The 20325-nt window shown below is 44.8% G+C and overlaps 1 protein-coding gene across 3 annotated transcripts in view; it reads left to right on the top strand.

Moving 5' to 3' along the window:
- The window catches only part of LOC141920567 (sodium/potassium/calcium exchanger 3), a 282625-nt gene that overhangs the window by 120944 nt on the left and 141356 nt on the right, over positions 1-20325 (top strand). For all 3 annotated transcript variants that reach the window (XM_074817520.1, XM_074817519.1, XM_074817527.1), the window contains 2 exons: positions 1601-1685; positions 3599-3702. In XM_074817520.1, coding sequence (XP_074673621.1) covers positions 1601-1685; positions 3599-3702 — 189 coding nt within the window. The remainder of the gene's footprint in view (positions 1-1600; positions 1686-3598; positions 3703-20325) is intronic.

Here is a 20325-nt window from a genome sequence, read left to right as displayed (position 1 = left end):
CATATGTCAATTGCAAACATTTGTCTGCAAATACCAGAGAATGCATTTTTGCCTCCTACATAGTATGCTGTATTTTCTGCTCTGTTGTATTAACTAAATCGTCATATGCATTGCAATAAATTATCTAGGACCTGTCCTAAAGGGAACCTACTATACCTTTAAATTAAACCATCCCCACCAAAAGTCAGCACAGCTGGTTTCCTTGGCTGATGGTCTCCTCTTTCAAAAGACACCATCGAGTTGCAGACCAAGTACTGTAGTATGACTGTCTCTATATTTCCATAGAGGATCCTGCAGAAGAAGCTGGCCTTTGGGGATCTACTTCTGGTCCTATGACCTTCTACAATAGTTTTAATCCTATTTAAAATAATTTTCCATAAAGCTATGTTTAATCAGGTTCTACAAGCTTTTATAACAGCACAGTGATGCTGTGGTCTCCTGCTTAAAAAGCATTCCTGATGAGGGCACATCTTTTCCTTTTTACCTTGTCCCCGTAACACATGTACAAAATTTTTTATGTGTGTATGGTCAGCAGATAGAGTTACTTTCTCTTATGAGCCTAGAATATCCTTTGTGGGATCTTCTATTCAGATAAGGTTGTTGGGAGGATTGCTGCAGTCTTGTCTCTGTGCAAATGTACTTTGGTAACAGTAAAGTTGTAGAGAAACCCTGCACCACTACAGACGAAGAGGGGAGAGGAAGGCTTTCTCCGTCCTACCAGGCTGGGTGTGCTGCTTCAAACAGCCAGTTCTGTTGGGGAAACATCCCCACCATCCTCAGCTGTCTTCCCCTTGCGTGTACAATGGCAGCCACTGACTCACACGTGTGCAAGCAAGCCAGCTTTGTGTAGTAACAGCTCAGCAGTTTATGGCTGTATGGTAGGGGGTGGCTTTTTTTAGCTACTCATTAAACCGTGGAAGGTGCCAGCAAGGCATGTGGTCTTTAACAGCCTTGTCGCGTTTCTGAACAGTGACTTGTGCAGATGGAGCAGTGGGAATGCAGAAAACATAAAGGAAGTAATTAACCAAGTAAATCTTTGGAAACAGCATATGCCAATGAAGTTTTCATGGAGTAGTGGGTCCTTTCCCTTCCAGAAACCCCTATTTTAGATAGTCCCTGAGCGCTGCTAGGGGAAGGCTGTAGTAGGTAAGTATCTTCGATGGTGATCCAAGTGAAAGGGGGTAAGGTTAAATGTCCAAGGCTAAAGTGGTACCAAGGAAGGCAAGTGAGGGTGAACCAAGCCGGAGCTCCAGCCCTACCCTTTACAGGCCAAAGTAGACAAAGTAAGGTGTGTATTGTTGGGGTCGTGGAGGAGACAAAGAGCCGTGACTGGTGAAACTGCCTTGCTGTTGTCCAGAGTACTGCTCTTTCTCTCCTCTGTAAAGGGTATCACAGCCACAACCTGCCTTCTCTACAAGGGGATGCTAACTTAAGTAGCCAATGCCCGTGATGACTTTTCCCCCTATACTTAAATTTTATTAACATAAAACTTTATACATATCAGTAGTTCCCCACTCTTGGCAGACAGTTTAACGTTTCTAGTTTAATTCCTTCAGCCTCTCAGTGTTGTAATCAATGACTCTGATGTGTTTTTCTGCAGCGCTTGCATCTTAGCGAAGATGTGGCTGGGGCAACTTTCATGGCAGCGGGAAGCTCTGCTCCTGAGTTGTTTACATCTGTCATAGGTAACTAACCTGCTGCTGCTTCTTGAAACCTCTGCATTTCCCTGGCTATTTTTCAGAGTTGAAATGGGATTGCTAAGTGCCTGTAACATTAATTATAATACCTGGCCCTTCCCTCGTGGGCATACATAGGACTAATTGTGGGGAATCCTCACTAGATGAAGTGGCTCTGAAAGTGCCATTATCCCACAGCAGGTCTGCCTTGGAAGTAGTTTGATCTGACCCTGTCATATCAGGGCTGGTAGGCAGTTCACCTTAACTGTCCCTTAATCTACCTTGCTATAGCACAGCCAAACTGCACAGCGCTGAGCTCTGCATGTGCAGCCTTCTCCCCTCCTATCCGCCTCCTGCGCTACCTGCTGCACCTTCTCCAGGACGCAGCGTGAAAGGATGCACCTCCAGCCTCCTGCGTTGGTACCCAGGTGAACTCTCTGTGTCCCCAGCTGCAGGTTCTCTGCCATCACCTCCACTCTGGTTAGTCTTCTAACACCACTTCCCTCTGGGAAAGCCAGAGTGAGGAGGAGAAGAGGATTTGGAATGCTTTCTCACAGCAACCAGTTGGTCAGAGCATCACACTACCAAAGCAACTCTCTGCTTATGGGAAGTGTGATCAAGGGATTCAGCAGTCCTTAAGTGTGTGAAACCCGGGAAACTCGTGTGGTCCTTCAACAGCCTTGAGTCAGCTGTTATAAAATGATACTGTATGTATGCTATCTGGCTCAAGGGGAAAGTTTTCTTGCAGTTTTACACATCCACATCTCTATTGGTAGATGATCACCAGAGCAGCGGTTGGGAGGTTAAGGAGGGATTTCCATCACCGAGGAGAATTATTGTCGGCTTAAATAGTTTCTGTAGAAGATATTTCCATTTCAGTCACAGCTATCAGATGCAGAGCACAAATTAATTCACACAAAGCTACATACTCTGCAGAGAGGTCTGATTACACAAGCAAAGCCTTGAAATGTAGGAACTTAAATTGGACCAAGTTAGGGTTGTATTCCAGTTCAGGATAGTGCAGTAGCAGGGTGAAAATAAAACCAGATTCCTTCAAGCAGCTTAGAGAAGCCCTAACAGTCAGGTCATTATCTTGCTGTGGTGTAATCCACCAAGTATGGAGTGTCACTTGATGGGTGACTGCTTCTGTATAACATGTTTTGGAGAAAAGGATAAAGTGCAGAAAAATATCTAAACTACGCTGGCCGGATAAACACTGTTTGAACCTTGAAAGCAAGTGGTGAATTTAAACAGACTGACAGCTAGTAGGAGATGGAGTGTTATTTTTAGACTGACTTCCTAAGGAAAGAATTCTGTGTGGTACCATAATGCATGTGTCAGTTCATCTCCCTCACCATTAACCTCATTGGCCAATTTTAACCAAATTTGACAGAAGAGCTCTGAAAGGAGCTTGTAACGTAGCTCCATAACTCATCCTGAGAGGCATCATTCAGCTTGCAAGTAGCTACTGGCCAGGCAGCCCCGAACCAGCTCCAGCTCAAGCTTCTTCTTGTCTGTTGAAGCCGGTAGGGATGGGGATATGGGGAAGAGCAGAGTACCTGTGAGGGGATGTCTTATGGGAGATAGTTTCCTGCAGATTTGTGTTCGACCAGCTGCTCCCATGGAGCTTACTGTTTTTTATGGTGTGTATTGCCATAATGCTGTATCACAAGACCAAGAGGTTGGTGACTTAGACATATCTAAGGTATTTGGTTTTCATTAGACAATCTGTCAAGGTCCCCTCAGAAAGCAAGTTCTGCCACCTTTATTCACCCTAGTTCCTTTCTCTGCAGTTCCCCCGTTAAATAGGAGAAAAAGTGGCAGAAAAGGTACATGCCTTTAGATTCATTAAAGGGGTGTAAGGTCTGCAATTTTTTGTGTTCTTTCCAATTTACACAGCTTGCCTTGAACTTGTTTTTCAGGTGTTTTTATCACAAAAGGAGACGTAGGCGTTGGAACCATCGTAGGCTCGGCTGTATTTAACATTCTCTGTATTATTGGCGTGTGTGGGCTTTTTGCAGGACAGGTAAGAGCATTTAATGATTCCTAACAGTTCTTGCTTCATCCTGTGCCTTGGCTGTACTGTGAAATCAGCTGCCAGGTTCACAACCTTGCCACAAATTTCTCTGGCTTTGTTATTTTTAATAGGGCCCTACACTATTCCTCTTGCATTTTTGAAATGAAAAGCAGAACAGCAAATGCCAATTCAGGCGTTTTAAGCTGCCCAAGATATGTGGGTGGTCAAAGGAATAAAAGTTGGTTATTTAACACCTCCTCTTGATAGCTATTGAAAAATGCATTGTGGCGTTTGTATCTGGTTCTTTTAGACCAAAGGAGCCAGGAAATGTCTGTGCCCGTCTGGTAAAAAAGAACTTCAGTGAGCCATGCAAGATGCCTCTGATAGAATGATGACACTTCTGGAGCATCACAAAAGATGCTGCCTTTGTGCAAGATAGTTTGAGATACGTGTGTTGAGCCAGCACAATGTTGTTGGTGACTGGGATGACTTATGAAGTTGTATGAGAAAGATACAGTCTTAGCTTGTAGTTTATCTCATTATTTATATCCAGAATCACAGAATGGTTTATGAGGAAAGGACCTCTGGAAGTCTCTGATCCAAAGCCCTCACCACCCCAATACCCTCAACTCAAAGCAGGGCTGATTTCAAAGTTGGATCAGGTTGCTGAGAGCCTTGTCCAGTCAGGTTTTGAATACTTCCAAGGATCCTCCAACTTTTTTCCTCACTAGCAGTAAGGCTATCCATTCCTAGTATAATTTCTGACTGTTTTCCAGTGTGTCAAACTGCTTATGACAACACAAGCTATTCATCTGAAATTAAAGTAATTAAGTTGTGAGATCTGAGCTGCTGTATGAATTGCAGATATGATTGACTGTATAATTAAATATCTGAACCTGCATTCATCTTAGCACTTGCTAACATGCCCCATATTTTTACAATCTCATAAAATGTTCTTTGAAATGTTACTGTGCAGACTTATTTGTAAAGAGGAGAAGCAGGATAACATTTTCAATACAGGGCAATAGGATAACTAGCTTAGGAAGAAGAACTTAAGAGAAGGGGCCGGTATAACGTCATCAGTATGAGGAAGCATGCAGAGATATTGGGCTTTCCTGGGCAAGTTTGTAATCCAGCTTTATTTGCATTAGCAATGAACTTTTTTGGGATGAAGGTGAACATTTTCACTGTGAAGAGGCTTCAAGAAGAGCCCACGGTGGTACTTTTTAGCCACCTAAGCTCCCTTGATTTGCATGGGAACATGCAGCTGGAAGGTACACATGCTCAGTATGTTTGTGGTTCTGCTCTTTACTATAGAAGTCCAATTGATTCAGGCCAATTTTTAATGACCAAAGCTTTCCCAGGGCATGGATCTGTGTTCCCCAGAGGTGTTCTCCTGTAATCAGTAGGACTTTTTACTCAGATTGCTTTTTTCAAGCAAATGAAGATGATTAACTGTTTAGCACAATGGCAGAGGAACTAATTCTTCTGATTTTTACTCTCCACAGTATTGATTGCATGCTAAAAAACTAACTACAAATCACAGCTTTCAGTGGAAAAGGCTTGCTAGAGATTGGGAGTTGAGGGAGAATGTCAGTCATCCTGAGAGACCATTTACAGGTCAGACAAAAAAAGATGTTTGTTTCTGAAGGATGTAACACAGCTGAAATGCTCTTGTAAGTGCCTTCAGCTCGAAGGGGGAATTGGCTGCTGTAAGTCAACCTAAGCATGGTCTATGAGTCTCTCTCAAGCCAAGAATTGAGATTTCAACTGGTTTTTCCCCAACTTTGTTTTCCCTGACTCTGCTAGTGATTTGGATGTGGTTTCATCAAGTCACTTAACATCTATTTGCTGCAGTTTAATCCACAGAGGGTGGGTGAGAACTGGAATGATTGATGTCACTTCATGGAATCATGAGCAAATAAGAAACCTCAATTTAAATAATTACAATATTCTAGATGAAGCTCTGTTTTGGTTTGTGCTTTTCATTTTTTCCCTCTCCCAACCCTTCACCAAAAAGTAATTCACTTTCACTGGTGTGATTCATCTTTTTGTTTTGTGTTAGTATTACTAGGAATTTGGGTTTATTAGCAGTAATGTCGCTACAGGTGCACTAACATAGGTGCTAAATTTGGTTAGTAGTTGGATTTGAATTCTGCTGGGGACCTGGATCTCAGTTTTGAGTTGCCTTGTAATAGGTCAGGTGAGCCTGGAGGCAGGCCATCAGTCTAAGCTGCTTGCTGTGCTCCAGCTCAGTTAGAGCAGGGTTTTCTCTTTTGAGTTCAGACCTGTGGAGTCAGCAGGTGGAGTCCTCTGATTTTCAGATGAGACCAGTGAGTCAATGGACTGGGATTTACCAGCCAACCTTTGCTGTCTTGTGAGCCTTCCCCAAGGCTGCTCAGGACACAGACCTGTTTTCTGGGACTCCTGCCCTGGAAAGTGACATTCAGGCATCTCAGTTTGAGGCTGGAAGGCTTTCAGGTTGGTCAGGTGGGAGGAGAGAAGCAGAGAATTAAGCCTGTGACTGATGATGCTCATGTGGCCTTCATGATCATCAAAACCTGTCATTAAATGCTCTGCTGTCAGGAGGTGGCTGCTGCAGATTGCCAGGGTGGACAAGGGAGGGTTGATACTCTGTTCCCTCTCTGTTTTACACATGGGATGGCTCTGACAGGGAGGAGACAATTTCAAGATTATTTCACTGCTGATTTCTGCAAGGGACAGCATGGGGGTGATCTCCCCCTTGCTTTCCTGTAACACCTGCCAGCAGTAGCAGCAGTGTTCCAGCCAGAGCTTTTAGGTGTTGATGAGGGCAATTTGCAGCTGCAGTTGTGGTAGCATGTTGGGGTCCTGCTAGCTGCTGTTCGGAAGCTGAGTTGCTTGCAGATAGCAGCAGTCCAGGAGACGGACGGAGAGAGTGTGAGCAGCAGCATTCAGTAAGCTGTAACTCTGTGGCTGGGCTGCTTCATCCCCTTCTGGGCTGCTCAGCTCGGAGCTGGGGAGGAAATGTCTCTGTGCTGGCGATGTTGGGGCAGCTTCTTGGAGGCAAAGGGCTTGGGAGTGCTGCATTGCCTGTGGGTTGACAAATCCAGAACTAAAACCTTCAGGGACTTCTGCAGCATTTCCATAAGCACTCTATTTTTGCAGAACTGTTCAGTATCTTGAGAAAGTCTTTTTTTTGGTTGTTTTTTTTTCTGACTGGTTAAAGGTTTAGTTAAAGAATACTGACCAGCTCTCTACAAGATATGTTTTATTTTTAAATTAGGTTGTAGTACGTATGTGCTATGCTGGATGTATTATTCTTTGGCTTAGGAAAATACTGGGTTTGGCTACATGCACCTTGTTTAAAAAAAGAAACAAACTCACAACCCTGAAAAGCTGGTATGCATTTACTTGAACACCAACTCTGATTATTTTTCTAGTGGCTGGTGAGTGCACACTTCTCAGAATAAATCAGAATAGACATCCCACTGCTGGAACTGGAGAAGGAAAGTGTGGTGCTGACACCTCTATATGACACTACACACCTAAAAACTGCATTAAAAGACCATTGTTAAGGTTGAAAGTCAAACACTGAAAAGTTAGAAAATAGCAGCGTTAAGGTTCCTTGTGCAACCTTAATTTGCCCCCCTGGGGTGTATGCATTATTGTACAGTCTTTAATTACAGGATCCCATGCTGGTTTCTCCACAGGATCCCTACCTCCCTCAGTACACAGAATGGACTTTGCTCACTTAATGAGCAGCTATTCATTATTTTGTTTTCTCTTCATTGTTCAGTGTGTGCCCTTCTGCCTTATTTACCAGGCTCTATTCAAGCCCTGTTCCAGAGGCAGAATTATTAATTTCCTCTTGAACTTCTGCCGATCTCATTGCTATTGTATCTGAGCAGTTGATGAACAATTAATTAATTTTCCCCAAACGTCTGTGAGATGAAGGGATGTTTTAAAGATGAGGAAACAAAGCACAGAAAGATTAAATACAAAAGAATAACTTGTCATTTTAGGGGCCAATTAGAGCTGGCACGGGCCTATTTTTTCCCCTGAATGTATAGCATCCTGTGGCATGTTCTTTGTTCAGAGGACAGCTCCCTCTGGCTCCACATGCTGCTCATGCTGCTCCACCTCAGCATTGCACAAGCGTTTCCTTGCTGAGCTGACCTTGGTTTAAGTGGCTATACAGCCCAACTCTCCTCGGGAGCATTCAGCTGCTTTAGCCACATGAGCCCCTTTTCTTCTCCTAGGTCCCACCTCATGTTCCACCTTCTGCAAGGGAACACACAAAACACCTCTGTTGTCATGAGCCCTGGCTTCATCCCTGAGACCGTTCTTGTCCCGAATTAAGCAAGTGACTTAACTGCTTCATCTCCTAATAAATGTGCTTTTAAATGTGCTATTATTTTAAATAAATGTGCTTGCTTTTGCTAGTGTGATGATGTTCCTTCTAAGTACCCAAGCGCTGCAGGTTTCTTTCCATGTGATCTGTGTCCCAGTCCCACCCCTACCCATTTCTTGAGGCTTGAGAGAAGAGCTTTCTCCAGACAGACTTTTTTCCCCCAATCATGGATCCACCCCATAGCTCACTCTCAAGGGTCCAGTTTCCCCCAGTCCCACAGTGGTCTAGACCCTTCTCTCCCCACTCCTCTGCTCTGTGGCTCCTTGACCTGACTCCTCCTGGCTAACTTTATCCATGCCTTTGGAGGTACAGGAGCCTGCTGTAGAGCCAGGGCAATCACATTTTCTGCTGTTTTCATCTCCTCTGCCAGCTGCAGACTTGGTGTACCCCACGGGCAGTTCATACTGGAGCACTTGCGACACATCCTGCCCTTTCTCTACCCGCAGCTGGAGGACCCCACCAGCCCTGCTTGAGGCAGCCACTGCAAAAGGCTTCCTTCTGGGCACATCTCTGAAGTCATTAACAGGCCTATAACATGGTTTCCCTTACCCTGCACGGCAAGTCTAAAATGGGAAGCCCCTCTGTGCCCACGTGTTCTTCTTGTTCCAGACGCCCAGCAGGTCACAGGCTACACTGCATCGTGATTTGACACACTTCCACCGCGCTTGTCACCTCTGCCTTCAGAGTAGGAGGCTTCCCCATCCACACTCAGAGCATGTGGAAATCGGTGTTAAAGAGCCACGAAGATCTCGGCCACCCTCCCACTCAGGTTTTGCTGGTCCACAGCTGAGCCCTGCCTGTCTCTTGCCCTGGCTCATGTAGGAAGATGCTGCTGGGAGCTGGTGCTGTGTGAAGGGGAAAAGTGCTTAATGCTTAGCAGTCAGTCTGAAGTAGCTTGGGAGCAGCCTGCCAGAAGCCCTCAAGCAAGGCAGTAATTAGAAAAGCTTCCACTTCATTTCTTTATTTATGTATTTAATTTTGAAATTTTAAGGAATTTATCACCTTGGTAGCTAGAGCCCCAGTCCTGAAAGCAATTACAGGCAAACTCATTTCTGCAGACTGAGCTGCTTGCAGGATGCATATCTAAAAGCCACACAACTTGTTTATACCATTTGCTGTTATGCCTCACTTTAGGGTTTCCAAGTAACTGTGGTAGTGTTGTAATGCTCCTGAAGAGCTGCTCTCATACTAAAAACCAACTGATGTACATGAAAATTAGCTTTAATGTATTGTACTCCTTTTTCCTTTGTGGCCAGCCAGAAAGGACAAAGTTGGGCTGGAAAACGGATTGGTTTGAATAATGTCAGCAGATTGGGGAGATTAACCATGTGGCTGATGTGCGCTAGCCCAGAGCTGAAGTTGTGTGTGTTACAAACTCTAAGGAAGGATTAACAAAGGCAAGCAAGCAAAATTGCTTTAAACAACCATAAAGACATTTCTGTTAGTGTTAAGTATTATAAACAGCTTGTCTCCCTTGTTTGTTTTTAAACAGTACTGAAAATTTGAAGAAGTTTCAAATCCAGTATAAGTCAGAAACACCTTTACCCATTGGACCTGTTAGAGTTGGTGGGCTTCTTACTAATTTCAAAACCAAGGTAGTCCTAGATTATTTTTAAAATATTCCTGCCATGGTTTGTTACTGAAAAGTAAACTGTGTGTTTCAATAGCCTGGAAGTGACTTGGTTGATGACACTTGGTGGATCACCAGTGAGGATTCTGGACTAGAGGGATATTTTTTTTTTTTTTTTTTTGTTTCTGACTTTTTTCACCGATGTGAGCAATGAAATCTCCTGAAGTCTTTATCCTTGGCACAGGAGGACTGGTTTTCAAAAAGTGACAATCGATGCAGGCTGCCTGCGTTTTTTATGGCCAAACCAAAATTGCCTGTGAAGACGGGATTTTCTAAACTAGCATCCACACTCTGAAAATCAGATATTTTTAAAATATCTTAAACTGGGCCCTGGAAGCTAAAGAACTCAACCTCTGATGCATTTTGAAATCTCTAACCAAGGCATATTTAGAGAGATAGATAAAGTTTACACTTGTGGGTGGCTGAATGCAGCCCACTTGGCTGTGGCAGTGAGCCTTAGAAACTTTTCCTTCTTTCTTCTTCCATCCTGTTGCAGTATTGCAGCATGCAATATCTCTTACATGCACACACACACCAAGGAAGATTTGCCTTATTTCATCTAGGCAGTAGGTGCAATTTTTAAGCCATAGATGGTTTTAGTATATGGGAATATATTAAGAACTGTCCTCACTCCCCAAATGCTGCTGTAGTGCAGGGTGGATGTGCCTGTAGCTGTTTCCTCAGTTGTCTCTATGCCTGTGACACTCATGCATATTCTTTCAGTTGTACAGTGAAGTCACATAATCCACATAATAAACACATTGTTTATTTAGCTGCTGTGTCTGCTTTGCTTTCTACTGGCAAAGAGAGGGTACAAAAAAGTAAGAGAATGCTGCAAGAGATGAAATGGTAGCAGATGCAGCCCTTCAAACATAAGTTCAGCAACATTTCATGGGGATGTGTGCTAGATAGCAGGGAAGGGATACAGGCATAGAGCCTGCCGCCTGCATTGTGATGGATTGTATTAGGCTTTTTCCATGATTGCAAACCAACTGCCTATGGGGAGATTGACCTTAGCCCAGGGTCCCCTTCAAGGCTCAGTCGCTCTGTCCTGTCTTCTTTCACCTCATGTTTGTGCTTCACAAATTCTGCCCTCCTTCCACTGCCCTCTCGTCATCCTTGGCAGCAAGGATGTGGGATTCTCGGAAGCAGTCGATGCTTGCTTAATTCAGCTCTCGTTCAAGCCAGCACAAGTAGAGTTTGTTCAGTTTTGAAAATTCCCCCATGCAGATTCTTCTCTTTTTTGAAGCTCTGCTGTTCTCTCCTGCATGTCATCCAGTCCTCCTCTGTTCTCCCCCAGCACTGACCCGCAGCCTTTTTCAGTGTTGCAGGAGAGGATGAAGGATGAGAAGAGGTTAGTGAAAAGTGCTTAAGTGAGAGCAGTATAACCCTGAGCTGCAAGCCACTCCAGCATTAAACAGTAATTTTTATTCTGCATAGCTTGGTTTGTTAATTACCATTTAACTGCTGTGTTTTTCAGTTGAGTTCTAGTTTCTCTATTTCACCTTTCACCGGAACAAGACAGGCTGCTATGGGTGGAGCAGGGGACCGTGAATACTGGGTTGTGCCAGAGGCATTCTTGTATTTTTAGAGGCTCTTCCAGTTATTTCTTCTGTACAGGGGTGTATTGTGGCCAGGTGTCATTCCTCAGTATACTGAAGTAAAAAAGGACTACCTTGACTGTCTGACCTGCCTCCTTCTGTTCCAGTGGTATTCTTTGACCTGAGGAAATAAATTAAATTCAGAAGTCTCTCCTCTGTCCAAGTCACGGCAAACCCTTGTGTAAGCTGAGGATGCCTCTCAGAATTATCAGCTGACGTGCGCTCAGTTTTATTTCAGTCTGAAAATACACCTAAGAAATAGGTGTTAGAAATGGTGAAGAGCTGAGACAAGAAAACTGAACAGAGATTTAATAACCAGGTAGAACATTGTTCATTGAAGAGATTGGGACTTTTGTAATCTATTTTTAACCTAGTTCTGTCATACAGTTAGCTTGCATGCATCTTAATCTTTTAAGCTTTAATTTCACTGACAACAAGTAATTCAGACTGGAGTCATTACTGACCTTTGGCTTTATGATTGCATTCATGAGCTTTTTTCTCTTCCTTCTCCTGGATTGTGAAGGAGTTTTGGGAGGGAAGAGTTGGAATGGTTTTTTTCTTAGTTGGTCTGTGACCATCAGTGGAAAACATGTAAAACTGTGGAGAAGTAGTTTAAGGAGAACTTAATGCCAAGTGTTGGGCCTGTTCACTGCTCTTGTAGTCCGGAGCACAATGGTTTTCTGTGCTGACAGTGTCTTATAGTGACTGTGGGCCTGCTCTTTCACTGATAGAAGCATGTTACAGACTTGAAAGCAAGAAAGGGACAGAGTAATAAGCCAGACAAGGATCCAGCACTGAGACTTCCACTGAAGACAGAATTTGTCCCAGAAGTCAAGACTGTGGTCCTGATGAGAACATAGAGCTGCTGGCATGGCTGTGTGCATGTGAAACCCCAAGTATTGGAAGAGCAGAGGGGGAATGCTGGCAGTGTCGTTCCTGCTGTCCTACGCAAAGTCAGGCAATCAGTAAGCAGCTTGGACTGCAGAGAGGGCAGAAAGATGTCGGTGGAGTTTGAGGACAGAGAGGCATCAGTTTGTATAGAGATGCTGCCCAAGTGTCCTCAAAGTTCAGAGCCTGCAGCCTGTCTGTATGCCCTAGTAAAGTCCTTGCACACCCCCAGAATAGAGGACGCTCCCAGCTGCCGGGCCAGCAGCAGAAGTTACCTGCTGCCTTGGCTCCCTTCCATGCTGCTGTCTGGGCAGGCAACTGAATAGGATCCTCTGCCTCTTGCATCCTTCTTTGTGTTTTGTCAGAGCAATCGAGGAGGATGTTCGCCCACTCTAAAAGCAGCAGAGTGCTTCTTTTCCCTGGGATTTTCCTGCTGGGATGTTTGGCACTGGCAGACAACAGACTCTTGAGTGATAAAGCAAATTAGATTCCTTTCCAGGTCCCCCTTTAACACAAGTGTTGTTATCTTGGAAATCAGAGACTTGTGGATTTATAGCAAGTTTGTAACCATTGTGCAAGAAAACATGGTTTGTGTTAACCATGCAGTCTGTTAACCAGAAAACACTGAAGGTGACTTAGTCCTGTTCTCTGTGAGTGTCATGCCTTGTCTCCATGATGCTGCTACATAGCATCAACTAGTATGTGATTAATAAGCTCTGTCAGAGCTACCTATTACACCATAACCCTTTTGGTCTTCTTTTGGAGTGGTCTGACAAGCATTCTGTGATTCCCAAAGTAACTTTATTTCCCAGAACTAGGCCAGCAGCATACATGAAATCAGTATTCTTGCACTAGGCATCAGTTTAGCAAAGTGTCTAATAAATGCTTAGCTTGAAGCAGGGCTGCTTGCATCATTTCTGTCCAGTGAGGCATGCAAGCCTAGACTTCATGGTGTCAGGGCCCTGGCATCTACATCTAAGTCAAACCAGTAACCACACAGTGAGGTCAGTGAGATTGGACCTACTGATGATTTTTTTTTTCCTCACATGGTTGTTGTTGCTGTTGTGATAGCACCTAGCAGTCTCAGTCATGGATTAAAACTCCACAGTACTGTGCTTTATGCAAATACAGAGCCAGAACATAGCTCTTGATCCTGAAAGCTGGTGATCAGAGTGTATGATTGGAGACAACAGGAGAGACCAAGCGGCAGATGGGAAAGCACAAGGAAACCACAACAGAGCAGCAGTGTGGACACAGCAAGCCAGCTGCTTAACACATAATGAGTGATTTATGGGCTGTGTGGGCACAGGAAGGGTTTGGCATTGGTGAGGTCTTTATAGCAAACTCCTCTCAGGCCCAGGGACAACATGACGGTACTCATAGAAGACTCTCTTTTGCTTCAGGGATATGTAATGGGGACTGGTATAATGGGAAGATCAGGTGCTGAGATTGCTGTCTAGATGGTGAATGATCCAGGATTGGTCTGGCCATCATAGAAGTTGCTGTGATTTTTTAATATTAGCATTTCAAAACCTTCTTCGCAGCTACAGTCAATAGTAGGATACAGATAGGGGAGGCAATCTGAAGAGTTGAAAATGGATTCCTATCAGCATCAAAACAAGTCTAGTTCCTAATTGCCACTAAACACCATCACCGTTTGAGGTCAAGTTTTCTCTGTCAAAATTCACACACAAATCAATACTGTGGATCTACCATTGGTAGGATTTTTTTCTTAAATCATTTGTAGTGTAAAAGCAAGAGAAGTCACAAAATCTGGTTTTATGTCTGACAAGGGCTGGGCAGTCTGAGCAGACTGGGAAACGTTTACCCTGAGAAACGTTTAACCCTGTGCACACCTTCCTGTACCATTTCTACAGCTGTCCTTGAATTCTGCTGCAAATCCTACAATCGCCTGTGGTCCAGGAGACGTCTGCACATGCAGGTCTTCAGGGTCCTGCTGTCTTGGCTCTGTGGGAATCTGAGCTAAAAAGACACGCTGATCTGAATAACTCATGGATGATTATGAGTACCAATTGAGTGGGGAAATATTTTTGGCTTTGTCCTGAGGTTTGGAGACAGTCCACTGTTTCCATTCTGAGAATGTCACAGAGACGGATTGCTGCTGCAGTAATGAAAATATCAAGAGCTGTTTAAAAAAGCAAATATTCTTGGGGAAATAATGAGAATAAATTAAGTTGGTCTGCAGTGTATGAACTGGGAGCCGGAGTGACAGTTGAACTCTGCAGAGAATGGCTAACCAGTGGTAAAATTAGGGGGCTGGTAATTGGAAGGAAGCTTTCCTCCCAGTGAGTCCATTAGATCAGAGCTGCTCGGCAATTACTGGCTTAGAGAGACATGTATTTTAAGGCCTGGAATTTTTTTGGCCTGACCTGTGCTCATATTTTATGTTTCACTTAAGTTCAGTTGGGAGGGGTGTTTAGTATCGGTCAAAGCCCCAAGCAAGCCCAAATGCTACACTGTGGGACTCTGGTGTCTTTGCCAGGAGGTACTCTGTAAAGATTACAGTCAAGGGACTGAGATGGATACTCGTAGTGTCTTGGGATGTTGGGACATCCGTGACCCCAGCATGTCAACAGCAGGGAGACATCACTGTGGAGTATGGAAGAGAGTATCTCTGTCTGCTCCCTAGCATTCAGTCCAGGACATCCTACTGTGCTGATGTCCCAGCACAGGAACCTTCGGCTGATGTCGACTGCCTGCCGGCTTTCCCAGAAGGCTGCACAGGCGACAGTGGCTTTCCATGCAGAAATCTGTCTAAAATGTCAGCTGTTGCAGAGTGGTTCAGCATGCTAGGAGGGGACATGGGATCAGGGACTCCTGCTGTGGTGTCATGAGATGATCCCTCATGCGTTTGCTTGGCAGTTTGGCAGCCAGCATCACCTATCCTTCACCTACGCGATGGGGCTGTCCCAGCTGGAGCGGGACGCTGCTCCAACCAGCATGGAAAGCTTCCCCTTTGCTGTGGTTTCTCATGTCTCTGCAGCTCCCTGACCCCAACTCCTCGTGAAACATCCAGAGGTGTTTGGATCTTGCTCTCACTGATGTTTCTGTTCTCTCCAGGGACCATGAAGTGGGAATAAGCACGATTGACTTACAGGTTCATGTCTGAGTCTGGCAGAGGATCACTGAGGAAGCAGCAAGGGGGAAAGCATATCCTGTGATCTCTGCTGGAATTGATTTGCAGCTAATGGTTATTAGTTTCTGATTGACTGATTTGCTTATTGCAGGTAGGATGCAACAGTGCCTAAAACAAGGGAAGTTTTGTGAAAATTAACTTGCAGGTCCTGATGGTCAGGCAGTTCCTCTCTTTGTAAACACTGCTGGAAGATTATAGTAATTATCTTAAGAAATTCCTTCATGCCTTACACCTTCATTACAATTGCCATAGGACTGATACATTTAACAGCGCGCGCGAGAGAAAGCACGTGCAGAATATTAAACACGCAGTTGCTATTTCCCACCTTCTGTTTGGTCATGACCTTTCAAACAGCACAAAGTCTGCAGCCTCTGAATCACAGACATCACCTTTAGCACTCCCTTTGCTGTTTTTCCTGGTGGCCAAACACTGCCAGGTGCTGCGGGCTGCCTTGCAGCAGGGAGTACCTGCCTCCACCCTGCCTGCATCCTCGAGGGGCTGCCTCTGGAGCCAGCAGAACACTGCAATCCCTTCCGGCAGGATTTGTCTTCTTCAGTGACAGGCAGGATTGTGACCCTGGTTCATGGGACATTTTACTAAGCAGGTGAAGGAGGTTTGGTTGAGATGAGTTGACCTCAGAGAAGATGTGAAATGCATTGGAAGAGTATCCCCAAAAGGCCAACAGTGTGGAAGGAGGCGGCCAGAAGTCACGTGGCAGGCTTCAGACATGGATGAAGGCGGTAGCCAGGAAGATGCAATTGAGATGCCAGGAAAAATGTCCCACTGGTGAGAACTGGGAACCTCCGATGTTTAAGGACCAATGGGCAGCCTTGGAGATCCTGCTGGCACTGTTTGGCTGATTCTGTGTCTGAATGGCAGAGTGGGTCAAAGTGCCACCAGGAACTCACCACTCTCTACCCTGTACTAAGTCCTGGATATAGGATTTCTAGCCCATGACTCTTAGTTCAGGCACAACCCCATGTTTTGCTGCAGGAATGGTGCTGGTGAAAATGAGGCCTCCAAGTACTGCTGGGCAGGCTAGTGAATGGTTTGCAGTGGCAAACAAAACAAGTGGATGCTGGCAAGATGATTAACACTAGGGCAAAAAAGAGTTAAACAGAGAGAAAAACTATCCAAACAGTTGCATGTGACCAAGATGAGTGTGTGTGAGAAATAAACTCGGTGCAACAGCTCAGTAAGTGTGTATCTGTGACATTTGTGGAGGATTTCAGCCCCATGCAGTCCCACATGCATTTATTCTCCAGTGCTGCTGCTGGGCAAAAAAAATTCTTTTATCTCCTGTACAAGGAAGGGAGAGTGCTTAATTAACTCACCTGAGCTTAGGCCATAGGGCTGGGAGGAGAACAAGGACTGCATTGCTTCAGTCCCAGGTGAACACTTCACCCTCCAGGCTAGCTGCCTTCTTTAGTATAACATATGTGGACATGTCTCTCAGGAAACATGCAGAGGCTCCGCAGTAGCTTCTTGCTGAAAATCATAGATGAATCTAGAGCCTAATTTAATATAGAGATGAATTCAAATAAGGCAGTGTCACTCTCTCACATTAATATATGATGCTTCATTGATACCATGACCAGTGAGGATGAATGCACAGGTGGCAGGATCCTTGTAATTACCTGAGCTGAGCAAGCAGTTCTTAAAATAAGTTAAAAGGCAGAGCCTGTGCCTTGTCAAGGGAAATCGAGAAGCCCTGAGAGATCAGTCCCTGTCAGGGCTGTCCCAGAGAGTGAGGCCCTTGACAAATTCACCAAAGGCAGTCAGGGATATTTGGCTTCTGAGAAGTCAGGATTTCCCAGGCTGCTGTCAAGACAGGCAGAAAAAAAATTGGCTTTTCTTGCTTTTCCGTACAGATTGACAGATGCCAGAGCAGCACAAAATCTGAGGGGTCTTTTTAACTTCTCTGGTTTGAGCTGCTGTCTTATGAGGGGTGTTTCAGCTGGGTGTATTGGTCATGGGACAGGAGAGGGTCCCTCAAGGTGTGGACTGTCCAGAGCAGTCTGCTGTGGCCACTAGCCCAGTGATTCATCGAGCTCGCAGCCTGCTTGCAAGTTGTCCCTGGAAGCGAGAGCTGACCCTGAGGTCAACCACCTACTCTAGGACTGGACTTGTTTCTGAGGGCTCAGAGACTTGCCTGCCATTGCCTGATACGTGGGAGTGACTCATCAACTGCACATATATCTGCACAGATGCACAGGGCCTAAGGAGTGGGACCAGGAGTGAGCCATGGCATATCGTGGTCCTCTGCTTGCACTGGAGGAGGCTTGGTGGCTTGTTTGGTGAGGGAGGTTGGGTGCTGTCGGCGTTCACCCCCTGTGAGACGTATGTGCCCAGGAAAATGCCAAAGTTCTGTTGCAGGAGAGCTCTGTCTGAGAGAGACACCATCTCTGTGGTGGACAGCAGCCTAGGCTAGTTGGCACTGGTCTTTGTAACAGTGTAAGGGCTTCAAGGGAAGTGCCTCAGAGGTTTGTTTGTATTCCAGAAAAGCACCGTGATTTTTAAGTGCCACTGTTTGTAGGAAATGTAGGAATCCCTTTATTTCTGTCTCGTTCACATACATATCTCCTTAACTGCCATGACTTTTCAGATTTGAATGAGCCTTTGACTGTATTTAACTGAATAAAAGGTAGTGGAACCTATGAAATTTTACCTGAGCATGATGAAGTAGATTTTCTTCTTATTTCTACCCAGCACTGACACAGATGACAAACTGCTCATAACTTTAATTCTGCAAATGAAGCACAGTTCTATCTTTAACATAAATGTCTGGCATACAAGGATCCGTCCTTGTAGGCAGGTTTTGCTGTGTCCAATCAAGTCAATTCCCTCTCTCCCAAATACCTGGTGGAGAAAGTGTCTCAGTCATTTCATGTAAAATATTTTAATTTTCTGCTTGGCTTGGCTGAGCAGCTGTGACTTAAGGATGATTGGCTGGATTTGCATAAGGTCATTAAGATCCAATAATGATGTTTATTGCTAAGACATCTGCCATTTATATTCATGCAGAGCAAGTAAAATTAAGCCTCAACTAATATCACTGTTATTACCAATGCAGTTAATGACAATGAAACCCATCAACAAGTGAAGATTTCACAGTGGACTGTAGGTAATTCTCTTCCTGAAACTCAACCCACTGAAGTGATGACAGGCTGTGTGAGCCCAGCAGACTCTCTTTAAATGAATGCTGATTTGGTTGTTGCTGGGATCACGTTTGGACAGAGGAGAGACTGGGATCCACACAGTACTAAGTGGTATCACTACCACATTCTGGAACCATACACGCGTTGCATCTGGATGGGTGAACAGCAAAATAGTTATGTGCCGTGAGGCTTCTCCCTTCCAAGGTCTCTTCAGCTGATAGGCTGTGCTGTGACCTGTCTATCTTCAGTGGGTTGCAGCAGTGCTTGAGTTTGGTTGCCATGAGGTAGAAACAAGGGCTTTTCTGGGGACTGAATTCTGCAAACCATGAGGAAGTGTTGCTGGATTTCATCTTCCCATCCTCTTCAGGATGAGAGCTGGTACCTGAGGTAGAGCCCTTTTTATTTTTGTATAATTCCAAACACATAAGACACGTATTAACTACAAACTACTGCCAGTCTGATTTCCCTGAAATCTGTCCCCGATCTCCACTTGAGTTCACTACTTACTGTAACATGGGCCAACAGGTAGTCATTTATCTTACTTTGACATGAGATCCTGTTATATTATCACATGGCTGATTTGGAGGCGTGTCAAGGATTTGTTGAACAGTAGTGTCAGGAAAACACCACCTTCTGGAGGGAACCCCACCAGGCTTATGAGCCACCCCTCAGCTCTGAGAGTAGCTCCTGCAAACCAGGAATAGCATGCAAGGAGGTTCCCACTGCATGTCTTACTGCAGCCAGTTGAAGAGGCTGACAAAGCATGCTGCCAGCTGTTTGTGATGTTTCAGGGTGCCTGCAAGGTATCACAGTGAGCAAGAGTTTTGTCAGTCAGCACAAATGAGCATCCAAAACACCAGATCCCAGCCTCTGTTAGGGTGGTGTAAGAGCTTCCCTAATAGCTTTTGTGGAGTCCAATTCAAAGAGGGGCAGCATGAAGATTGACTCAGATTCTCTGCTTCTGGATGCCTTTTGACAAGCCCTTAATGAGAATTTAAACATCTTGAATGAAAACTTGAGGAAGCTGTGAAACCATCCAGTTGCCTGCCTGCTCCTCTCGTCCCCAGCCTAGCAGAGCCTGGCAGTGGTACGTATTCCCTTGGCTTCCCATCTCTGAGGAGGGGGAAAAGACAGCAGTAGAGAAAAGGGGCTTGTGTTTGCTGCCTGTTTTTTTAACCTGTCTTGCAGCATTGCCAGGTAAGGCTGTCTTCAGTTTACAGTCGTCTTTCAGTCTGTAGCTGACCATTAAAAGAAAAAGCTGCTTCTCCAGAAAAGAGCTTTGTGACTCTCAGTACAGCCTCATTCAAACTATGTGGAACAAAATTCCAGACCAGTGATTAATTTGCAAGTACCCATGGACCCTAGAGCTGCACAGAAGGCCTACCCAAAACAGCGACCGTGGTCAGTCACTAAGGAACATTTGCTTGTAGTGCAGTGCTGCAGGAGATAGGTATTAAACTATGTCTAATGAATTAGAGACATTCTACCACTTCCCTTTAAAACTCATGAGAAATGTTCTTTTTTGCCCAAAACCACATTTTGCTGAGTGTCAGTCTCTCTGTCAAGATCTAACATCAATGAACCAAACTATGCATGAGAAGTCAGTAACACCATGGGCATGTCAGCCAGGAATGAGATGCTTCCAGCTGTGAGGCACTGAGTGGTGGATTCACCATTGGTGTGTCTCAGTTGATCTCCGTAGACTCTTAAAGGCTAATCGCTGTGGGGATTGTCTTTAATCTTTTGACCCTTGCCCAAGCATTCCTGCCTCTCCACATAAAAAAATTAAGTTATTAGCTCTTAGT

Source organism: Strix aluco, chromosome 3 (assembly GCF_031877795.1).
Source record: "Strix aluco isolate bStrAlu1 chromosome 3, bStrAlu1.hap1, whole genome shotgun sequence".
Lineage (NCBI taxonomy): Eukaryota > Metazoa > Chordata > Aves > Strigiformes > Strigidae > Strix > Strix aluco.
Note: the sequence above shows the minus strand (reverse complement) of the source record. Positions and strands in the feature narration are given on the sequence as shown.